A 12,032-nucleotide genomic window follows, 5' to 3' on the forward strand; every position below is an offset into this window, starting at 1 on the left:
GGGTGTACTGCTGCCCCCTAGAGGCCGGACACGGGACAGACGCTGAACTACAACAGTTAATGAAGGGAGACAATTTTTTAATTTCTTCAATATCTTTACAATCAGAAGGCTAAATTGGGATAGTGTCAGGTCACACATATTATTGGCATGTTTTAGTAAGTTATATTTATTTAATAGCAACATTTCAATAAACATTGTCAAAGCAAAGGTGAATATACACGTTCATGGATCTAGGCAAAAATGAGTAGTAGTTTAATCTCTCTTCTCTTCTCTTGATTTAGCAAAAGGACAAAATATACAGAATTCACTCTTTAAATGATTAATTTCACTGTCTCTTCTGTTACAATCCCTTAAAGAAACAGTTGCAATTGTACATACAGTACCAGTCAAAAGTTTGGACACCTTCTCATGCAATGGTTTTTCTTTATTTTTATGTGTTATATGTATGTATGTATATATATATATATATATATATATACTGTGTTCCAGATATATATATATATATATATATATATGCACTGTGTTCCAGATCAGACTGAAATAAAATCATAATAATGATAAAAGTGACAAACTTTGATATATATATATATATATATATATATATGTATGTATATATATATACAGTACCAATCAAAAGTTTGGACACACCTTCTCATTCAATGATTTTTCTTTCTTTCTTTTTTTCTACATTGTAAATTAATATTGAAGACATCCAAACTATGAAGGAACACATATGGAATTATGTGGTAAACAAACAAATGCTCAACAAACCAGAATATGTTTTATATTTTACATTCTTCAAAGTAGTTGAATGAGAAGGTGTGAACAAACTTTTGACTGGTACTGTATTTATTTAAAGCAACATTGCAATAAACATTGTCAATTTACACCAGGTTCCTTTGCATTCATGGCTCTTGGCAAAGATGAGAAGTTTAATCTCATTTTTTTGCTATGATTTAGCAAAAGGACAAAATATACACTCTTTAAATTATTAATTTCACTGTCTCTTCTGTTACAATCCCTTAAAGAAACAGTTGCATTTGTACATATAGAAAACAATTCGCCATCAGCGCTATGATCAAATTTTGCTTAAGCTCACAAATGGCTGATGCTAAAAAACAATGTTCCCATGACACTGCTGATGGTATCTCATTTAAAAAAAAAAAAAGCTTTATTTTTCTTAAAAACATAATAATGATCTTTCTTAAGACTGCAATGTCTTCATGCCCCCCCCCCAAAAAAAAATGATTTTAAAGTATTTGTAATAAAATTAAAATAATAAAAAGATCTTTGGTAAATATACTCCCAGGCAGAAGTCACACAGACATAAGAATATGCAAAGATTTGTGATAAATGCACTTCATTAATCAAAACTGACTCCCCTTCACCGAACTAAGTAAGGAAAAGGGAATCAAGACCCCCCACATGTTTTGCACATGGCACACAAGACTTAACTCACAGATTATTTTGTTTTATTAAAATAAGAATACACATTTCTTTGTGCAGAGTGGGCTAGATGTGACAGTTATATAAGACTTAACATTTATAACATGTATAGATAGCTTAAATGTAAAAAAAAAAATGTAGTTGCATTATGTTGAGGACAATCATAGTAATTTTCAACGTAGGCCTAATTGTTTTTCTTTTTGTAAACATGGTTATCGTTTTTCAACATTTTATTTTAGGTGGAGCAGAGGACTCTTCTCAGAATCTCTTCTCATATAACTAAGAAGAACCTGGACACTCAGGGACACTCAAACCTCTGAACACAGAAAACAATATATAATCATATTCTGTTCCATGTCATACTTTTGTGCACAAAATAACGACTGGGGAAAGAATTGTTTGCATTCACCTCCTACTGGTAGAAACAGTACAGCAGTATATCCAGCATTGTCAGCAGGCTAAAGAATTACATCTCAAAACTCTGTTACTGACACATTCTTTCTATTAAAGAAAATCAAGAACAAAGCGTTGCAAATCATTTATGGTTGATTTTCAAAAATCATAAATACAGCATATCTCTGATGCTTGCAAGCTTAAGTAAGGAGAATAATAATTGGAGTGTGTGGTACCAATTTAGGTGAAATGTAATGCAATAGCTTCTGAGTCGCACCTATTTGAAGAGGGGGCACAATGAGCCTTATTGTACTGAAAGGGCAGGTTTAAAGTTACTTAATTAAAATAAGCTCTTGATCCGACTTGACCGTAAACTGAAGAACTGAATGCTGAGCCACTGATCAAACATTCAAAAGCAGTACATTTTGATCATGAAGAAGAAGAACTGTCACTAGAATTGTAATAATAACTAGCCCTTTACAAACCACATTTTCTCCAGATTTATGCTTATCATCTGACAACTCATCCCTTTTCCTCAGCGGTGGATTCTCTGGCATGTAATGAGATATTCGGGGTAAGCCTGCGTATCGTTGAAGATGACAAACATCGTGGGCTTGGTGATGTCGTCGGTCACGCTGTCGTATCTGAGGGGAATGTCGTCCGTCTCCTTCAGCGGGGCCGTCTTCATCGAATGGTCGCCTTTAGTGTAGTCTCCTGTTAGAACCTTCGACACAAAAATATACTTGTATCCGTCTGCATTCGGGGGTGAATACTGCTCCTGGACGGACAGCGCCGAGTTCACAGCGAAATACACCCCCTGACCGAAGACGGTGGCTGCGTGGAGAAAAAAAACGAGATGTCATAAATCGATACAGAAGACGAGAAAAAATGTAGTCGGACAAGAGAACAGCGGCATCAAAGACGTACCGTTCTTCCCACAGAAGCTCCTGTTGAATCCATGGACGCAGATCTCTTTCACACTCTTCTCACTGGTGCCGTGATAGAGAGTCCGTTCCACCTCCGGGTACGTGGCGCGCTGCAGTACGCTCGCCTTCTTCAACTTGTACTGATTGTACAGCAGTCGATTCATGAGCTTCTCCACCTTGGAGGGAAATGTTAGTGTAATTGCAGACGTTCCAAACAATTTGTTGCAAAATACGCAGCCCGTTTTTTTTTTTACCTGTATGATTCTGATTTTGCTGTGGTACTCCTGTATGGTCTCGTAGAAGTTCTTCACCACGTTCTGAAATTCATCGGATTCCTCGTCGACTTTGGTTGCTTCGGGCATATTTGACAGCAGAGAGTATTCCTCTTCTGTTAACAAAGGATTTAAGTCTTTATCACTGAATTTAGTTGTTGGATTAGAATTTGTTAATTTTATAATTCATATCAATGATCAACATAGACATTTAGCAAAAAAGCTGGCAAAAAGCAGTAAAAGATGAACTGAATACATCAAGAAATAATACTGTTTTTCAAATAAATAAATACATTTTGTTCTGAATTCACAGAAAAATAATTCTGCAGAAACATAAAGCACTATAACTCTATAAAGTTCCCTTTACCTGGTACATCAGCATCCAATTCCCCTAATTCGGGCAGCTTCCTGGAGATCTTCACAGATTTCCCTGAAGCTATGTTGTATTCCTGCATCTTCTCAAAGTTAATGATGTGGGGCTGATTGTCCAACAGGATATCGATCTTATTCAGCCTCATCTTCAAAGCGTTCTCGATGAACACGGTGGCGTCGGGCGAATAAGGGGTCGTGTCTGAAGAGGCCGGGTCGTGATAAACCCACTGCACAGTCTTCAGGATTTCCCGGTCGGACACGGCATTGGAGATTTTCTCCAGCAGCAGCTTCAAATCACCCACTCCTCCCATCACATAGTCCCTGAAGCCCGAAACCGTGATGATGGTGCCCTGAACTTGGATGTTGACTCCGTGCTTCCTCTTGATCATCTCCAGACACTTCCTGTGGTACTCGGACATGTTCTTCACACTCCTGTGCTCCAGTTTCTCCTCCACCTGTCTCTGGCTGACCTTTTTCCCGAAGGCTATGTCCACCCGAATCAGGTCGCAGTTATAACCTGCGTACACAAGAATCTGCAGGGTGCTGGCTGCCTTGATGGCGTCCTGTAAGGAAACATTTACGCCCTTCACCACCTTGGGGCTCTTTTCAGTACTAGAAGAGGCCTCATGTTGGATCATCTTCTTGGATAGCTCCAAGGCTTGTTGCAGCTGTTTCTCCTCGTCCTCCACTGACCATTGACTTGACTCCATAGAGTACTGGATGGCTAGAGAGAGTTGGGCCTCTTCTTCAAGGTTGCTAGAAAGGTAGAGTTCTCCATCATTCAGCGGGTTTAAGCCACTTGTCGTGTTCCCTTCAGCTGAGAGCTGGGAATCATCCACAGCCATCCCAGAAGACTCCTGTTCTGTCAGGGCGGTCGGTTCATCTGCTGTGTACAGATCCAGCTCATCCATGTTGTCGGGTTGGTCTGATTTGGTTCCACCCTGATCGACTTTTTCATCGACGACCGAGACGATTCTCTTTGCTTCCTCTAAAAGGCCTAGAGAGAGGTAAACTGATTGTTTGAAAGTGCACAGAAATATGAGAAATTATTGCAGTGAGAGATATATTACCGTTGCCTGGAGAGCCATTATGATCAGTCTGCATTGAATCTGATTTTAAATCCTGCGGAGAATCATCCACAGACACTTTCTGGAAGTTTCTGTTGGACATCATGTTCCATGCAGTTTGAAAAATATCCTGAAATAAAGCAAATACAGTGTTTCTGTGAACAACACATTTTTCTCTTGCAATTAACCTGAAATACCTCACAATGTGCAGAATTTCTACATTATCTCTACTTAGTTGGGTATATACTGTGTAGTGTGAAAAACGCCTCTAGTTGCAGATGTTCTCTGGGTCTCTGGGGCACAGCTGCAAAGTCTGTTCATACTGTGGGGAACAATGGCGGTAAGAAGTGCTTGTTCTCGCTGCCTCTGTTACGGTTCCAACCGCGAAAAATGGTAAAACATTTTTTTGCATTTTTGCACCCATTCAGTTAAAATGAATACACTAATGGCACCTGGCACATTTTCAGATCAGCTTTCTCCGTCAATATAACACACACACTGGAGAATTTATTTATTTAGTGGACTACAATTACCATCAGTACTGAACGGATATCAAAATAAAAAGGTGGCAAATGTATCCTTTTATTAGGTTATAGTTCTTTTTATAGTCTGACTGGATACTAACCATAACTGCATTATACAATTTTTTGTACGGTAAAAATGAATATATCAGTTGTTTTGAATAATTTAACCTATCAATTACTTATTTAGAATACTTCACATCGCAATTTATGACCAAGCTTTAGGGTTTATTTCTACCTTTCAGGTGATTGGCACCGTTCTCAAGCTTTTATTAAATTGACATTTTCATTGTCTGGTTAGAAGTAAATGTTCTGAAAATTCTTGATTGTTGGTGAGTGCAAGGAACCTCTGTTAAGCTATAAGACAAGACTGGAGAGGACGCTGCAGAAAAGCACCACATGGACATATGATGCTGTCAGAATAACGAATCCCAGAAACAATACGCAAAAATTGATATTTCATGAAATGGTTGCGGTTCTGTAGGACCACACATCACTATAAAAACAACTATATAAATCTGTGCAATATAAAGATATGTGCAATATACTGTACAATACTACAATTATTCTGTCTGTATATATAATATTTTAGATTTTTTACTTTTTTGTTTACTTATTTAATATTCTTAACTGTATTATTACTTATTTATAATACTTGTTTTGATCTTGTTTGCACTATCTTCTCTGCTGCTGTAATCCGGCAAATTCCCCCGCTGCGGGACTAATAAAGGATTATTTTATCTTATCTTAAAGTCTCCAAAAATATTTCAAATTCACTAAATAAAGAAGCGTTTCGACAGTCCACGCTCCTCATATTATTATTGTGACAAAGATAAAACCAAACTGTTGATTCTCATGGAGTGTCAGAAAATGCATTCATCAATCTTAAAAGTTGTTATGCTTTTGGAAAATAGCCAGCAGTGGTGCAGTTAATGGTCTGAAACCACAAGTATTCTTTAAAGATATATCGCAGCATGAAGCACAGCACTTATCTGATGTTTGCCTCTGATATGCAGTAATGCCTTTATCGCACCAATAAGCCTGAAACTGGTTTGACAATGATCTAAACAACATCTTTTGAACATAAACATTGTTTTTCATATGTTTGTGTGACAACCGAGCTGAGGCTGAGCAGTAAGACTTAAAACATCAGTTTCACTTCCTCCGTGTGTATCCTGGTAAACTCAGCCTCAGGCTATACTGCACGAGGCCTCAAGACTGCTTGTCAAGAGGAGTGACAACTGGTTTAACTGGCTAACTGGGACAAAGTGTGTAAGTATGAAAGTGAATGTTATAGCATCAAAAGCACAGTACAACACACAATATAAGGAAAACCTGCTCTGCTCCATCATTACGTTACCTGGTGTGGCAGGTATTCCCACGGCACGTACTTTGGGCTGATATAGACCTGAAACTTTCTCTCCATCTCCTTCAGGATGCTCTTGCACTCCTCGTCTTCCATAAACCTGGTCACTCCAGGAACATTTACTGTGATGGTCCTGGTGCAGATAGAGGACACCACACCTTGCAACACCTCCTCGGCCATTTGACAAGCAGTAGCGTGGCCATGGATCTGTCAGGTGCATTCACACCAAAAAAGAAAAAGATGAAACAATCTGCTGAGAATTTAAAAAACTAATTTACAACAGCCCTAGAAATTAGGGAGACAGTAGCTAGAAAAGCAAACATTCAATCACCAGTGGCATTAAAACACTGCAGTCTCTGCTTCGATATGCGATACTGGTGCATGGCATACCTTTAACCCACAAACGTCCTCTGCTTCTAGAGGAAAAATAGACACCTGGTCCATGTCAGCCAACAGCTGATGGCAGTGGATCTGGATGTATTTCAGCATGCCTGGCTCCATAGAGATGACCGTCTCCCTTTCGATGGGAGTCGTAAGAAACTCCATGATCGCCATCTGCTTCTCGCTCTCCATCCCTTTCAGAGTGAACACATCGATATTCCCTCCTTGTTCCGACACCTTCACAGTGGAGAAACTCAGAGCCTGCAGGAACTCGGACCACTCCCTGCAATACAACATGCTCTCATACTCCGTGTCCACCGGTATGCTGAGTTGAACCAGCTGGGATTTTAAAAAGCTACATGCCTGGTTGGCAGAGTTCTGGGACAGGGCGGTTACCGCAACTTTATAGTCTGATACGTTGTACATGGCAGGTGACCCAGTTGGACTAATACTGGGCAGTAGATGATCTTTCACATCTTTTCTTGCCAGGAGCTGAGCCTTTTCTGGCTCGAGGTCGAAGCGAATCACAGCCATTTTGCCAAAACAGTCCACGATAGCGTGTTTTATCTGCTCCACCTTTTGTCTGTCAGTCCCTGCAATGTGCACGCCATGGTCTTTGATTTGAATGGTGACATTTGGGTGAGCAATTTTAGTGTCCCGTCGAAAGGTGCCGAGTTGAAACAAAGCGAGTTTTACTGGATCAGCGATCGGAATATGACTTGATAGTATTTCTTCCTCCTCCATCTGCTCCTCCATGACTTCCTCTGCCGCCGCTGCCGCCGCCTCCTCCACTGCTTCATTGGCAGCAGGAGGCTTTGAGGCCATGTTAGAGGAGGACTGGCTGTCTGCGTGGACCACCATGGGAGGACTGGTCTGCATCTGAATATCCTCAGACTTTCTCTCAGTTATAACTTGGCTTCCAATTCCAGAGTCTCGTGATGTTAATCTTTCTGTGGGCAAGAGGAAGTCAAAGTACGGACTCACGACGGGATCAGCGTTGTCCAGTTTGTGCGGGTGGTTGAGGATAGGGTTCACCGCTGTTAAAAGGAAATACAGACAATTCGGTTATTAAAGAAAACTACGACGAAACAACAAGAGCTTTAAAAGGTTGTATAATACAAACTTACATTCATAATTGACAAAGGACACCTTGGCTGTACTCTCTGAAAGCATCGTGACGTCCTTCACCTTCTGATTCCCACCTCGCCTGCTCTCAAAGTACACTGTCAGCAGGTCTGGAGAGGTGCCAGGGTGCAGGTTCTCCACCAAGACGGAGTCAGTTGGCTCCGTCTGTTCAAGAGTTACCGCGGCCCCGTCAAGTTTCCTCTTGGAGATTTTAGCACTAAGGTTTTGGAAATCTACAAAACAGAACAAAATATATTAAACAATGCTATGAAAGAGAATGACAACCTTAATGTTTGGAAGCACTCACAAAAAAAAAATCGGTACGACTTTTAAGAAAAAAGGATAACATGTGGGTTTAGTACACCTTTCAAGAGGGGTTGGTTGAGTTGAATGAGGATGACATCTCTCCCCGGTGACGGATACAGAGCGTATTCAGGCATGTTCAAGCCCATCAAGTTCTCCACGTAGAGCTCGATCATCTCTGTGCTGGTGTTGGGGTTGATCCCCCGCAGCAGCAGCCTGCATCGGTCCTTTGAGGCAGGCTTTCTCACACTCAGCTCGACATTATGCAGAACGTGGTGCCCTTTAGACAGCACTTTGGCTGCAGCTGTCAAAGTGATCCCGACAGAAAGCAAAAGGCAGAATTAGCATACAGTGCTTTAATGACAAATGAAGACACCGCTTCCATCAAGCGCCTTGAATCAGAATTTCTTAGAATTGGAATTAGAAAGCACAGTAATGCTTCGTTTCAACTTTAGTTCTTAAAGTGGTTGACTCGCTGTATAAAGTTGTGTCTGAATAATACTGTAAATACCCTACCTAAGTGCAGACTACATAAGTGTTGACAATGATACTGTTGCACTTTTCTGTTCCTCTAACTGTTACTTATTATTCACTTTTGAAGAAATTTGGATGAAAAACATGAAAGATTTTGAAGAACCAAATTATCCTTCGGTTATAAAATCACAAATATTTATGCAAATACTTGTTAAAATTATTCCGTACAAATACTCTATGTTGCCAACTTGCCTTCTGCCTCTTCAAACACCAGTATGGCGCGTTCACCATTCTTCTCCACGGAGACGAGTGGGCCCCCCCCAGAGCGCCGCTTATTCTCAAAGTACAGGAAGAGCAGCTCCTCATCCACTTCTGCAGGCAGCGACAGCACCTCCACAGTCCTCTCCTCTGGGCTTTCAACAGGCATCCTGAAAATATAAAAGCATGCAGGTCATACATTACCAGTTAGAGTGGTTCAACTCATCTGTTTACAGCTCCTATCACTGTAAATTCAACTCCTTTAGATTTTGGTCAGACCAAACTCGGAGCCATCCGTCTGACGGCTATTTTAGCGTCTGGGGCAACGACCAATATTTCAGGGCTTCCAGTGCAGCGAGCAGATATCCGAATAACAGATATCCGGGCCAAGACTTCCATCCCCGTGTGCCCGCTATTGTTTACAGTATAATTAGCATCTTAAAAAGCAAGAATATGTTTGATTATTTTAATTTAAACCAAACAGTTTATTACATTTGAATAAAAGTGTAAATAGCCCAACACAATATCTCAAAATAACCTTTCTTCAGACTTTCTAATCTTTACATGAATGACACTTAAAATATATCAAAAGCTGTCACAGCATGTGGTTTTACAAAGCGTTTAGATCATATATATATTTTAAAATATTAGGGATTTTATTTTGTAATAAATAATGAGAAACTGCATGTTACTCAACTGTATGACAATTAACTTTGAAATATTATTATAAATATCTGACCATATTAACAAAAAGGAAAAGTGATAGTAGTGATTACTCTAATATTCATTCCATGCATATGGCCAAACCTTAAAAAAGAAATGACATACAGTTGCAATTATTTTGCAGCTCAGTCCTGTTAAACTTTTTTTTTAATTACATACAGTACCAGTCAAAAGTTTGGACACACCTTCTCATTCAACTACTTTGAAGAATGTAAAATATAAAACATATTCTGGTTTGTTGAGCATTTGTTTGTTTACCACATAATTCCATATGTGTTCCTTCATAGTTTGGATGTCTTCAATATTAATCTACAATGTAGAAAAAAATAAAAATAAAGAAAAACCATTGAATGAGAAGGTGTTTTTTAATTATACTACTTAAAGCACACTTTCACACAAGAGTGCACATACTTTTCTGGGCTATGCATAAGCAGGTTAACAGTAACATTGCAGACATGGGATTATATTCCAAAAGTCTAATTATGGTAAATCCCCAAACAAAAGAAAGAACCACACATTTTATTGTGTCTTTTATATATATCATATATATATATATATATATATATATACTTATTTATATAAATACTTATTTACAAAATATTTACTTTGTTACAGTAGCAAAACACCCACATTTCTAATGACATGAATGCATGTTGATTAAATTCAATTAAATGTTGCAGGAACTTGACATGGGATCATATTCCAAAAGTCTAACTATAGTAAATGTCCATTTCATTGTGTCTTTTGTATACATGCATATAAATATATACTTATTTACTTTGCTACAGTAGCAAAACACCCACAAAACACCCACATTTCTAAGCAGGTTAACAGAAAGCAGCAATTTAAAGCATATAACATGAATGTATGCTGAATTCAATTAAATATTGCAGGAACTTGACATGGGATCATATTCCAAAAGTCTAATTATAGTAAACAAAAGAAAGAATCACACATTTTGTTGTGTCTTTTGTACATATGTATACACACAGTACCAGTCAAAAGTTTGGACACATATATATATGTTCCTATATATAAATATATACATATGGCCTAAACTTTATGTGGTAAACAAACAAATGATGTTTTATATTTTAGATTCTAGATATAAATATATATATATATATAAATTTTAGATATAAATGTTGCAGGAACTTGACATGGGATCATATTCCAAAAGTCTAACTATAGTAAATGTACATTTCATTGTGTCTTTTGTATATATGCATATAAATACATACTTATTGACTTTGCTACAGTAGCAAAACACCCACATTTCTAATGTTTACATGAATGCATGTTGATTAAATTCAATTAAATGTTGCAGGAACTTGACATGGGATCATATTCCAAAAGTCTAATTATAGCAAATGTACATTTTATTGTGTCTTTTGTATATTGCATATATATATATATATATATATATATATATATATACTTATTTACAAAATATTTACTTTGTTACAGTAGCAAAACACCCACATTTCTAATGACATGAATGCATGTTGATTAAATTCAATTAAATGTTGCAGGAACTTGACATGGGATCATATTCCAAAAGTCTAACTATAGTAAATGTCCATTTCATTGTGTCTTTTGTATGTATGCATATGCATATAAATACATACTTATTGACCCCCATTTCTCAGCTGACCTGTGCAGCCTGTGTTGTGTTCATGGCCCCCCTTTGCAGCAACAACAACACAGGAAGCTCGGTCCTGCGTCCCAGCTGACGTCACACTGACGTCACGGCGTACAGGGAGCTGCGTGTAATGGAGGAGTGTTTACGACACGAACCGTCTCCTCCAGTGCACGCTCACTGCCCTGTGAACACACCGTGTTTGCACTGCGTGAAACAACACTTTTAGCTCGGATGGAAAGCGAAACTAAAAACTTACCTCGTTTTTAAGAAAACACGGAAGCTGTGTTTACTTCCACGTGGTGTGTATTCACACGATGATAATGTGTATATTTATATATATATATGTGTGTATGTTTCACACAGGTGTGTTGGAGTGTTTTCTTACCTGTGCTAGGAGGGAAACATTAGCTCATGAAGTCGTCCCCCGGCCCTGAACAGGTTGAACTACAGCCGGAGCACTTCCGTGTTGTGCAGCTTCTCTGGGCGGAGGGTGACGTCATCAATCGCAAGGATTTAAAGGGGAACACACAGAGAGAGAGAGAGAGGGATTCAAAGGGCCCTGATCCCAAACCCTCAGGTACTTAATAATAATAATAATAATAATAATAATAATAATAATGGGCTGCACGGTGGTTACATTACATTACATTACAGTCATTTAGCAGACGCTTTTATCCAAAGCGACTTACAGGAAGTGTATTCAACATAGGTATTCAAGAGAACTACTAGTCACCAGAAGTCATAAGTGCATCTCCTTTCTTAA

The 12,032-nt window shown here is 38.6% G+C and overlaps 1 protein-coding gene across 1 annotated transcript; it reads right to left on the minus strand.

The window, feature by feature from the left end:
• Window positions 1-504: 504 nt before the first annotated feature.
• On the minus strand, window positions 505-11,741 carry parp10 (poly(ADP-ribose) polymerase family member 10). The gene is made up of 11 exons (XM_054606646.1): window positions 11,655-11,741; window positions 8,899-9,074; window positions 8,234-8,476; window positions 7,872-8,102; window positions 6,754-7,781; window positions 6,358-6,570; window positions 4,480-4,606; window positions 3,405-4,406; window positions 3,020-3,153; window positions 2,767-2,941; window positions 505-2,673 (listed from the first exon to the last, which is right to left on the minus strand). Exons 2-11 carry the CDS (start codon window positions 9,071-9,073, stop codon window positions 2,375-2,377), a joined length of 3,627 nt encoding a protein of 1,208 aa, XP_054462621.1. The 5' UTR covers window position 9,074; window positions 11,655-11,741; the 3' UTR covers window positions 505-2,374.
• Window positions 11,742-12,032: the final 291 nt, after the last annotated feature.

The sequence above is a fragment of the Anoplopoma fimbria genome, chromosome 10 (genome assembly GCF_027596085.1).
Source record: "Anoplopoma fimbria isolate UVic2021 breed Golden Eagle Sablefish chromosome 10, Afim_UVic_2022, whole genome shotgun sequence".
In the NCBI taxonomy this organism is placed as follows: Eukaryota; Metazoa; Chordata; class Actinopteri; order Perciformes; family Anoplopomatidae; genus Anoplopoma; species Anoplopoma fimbria.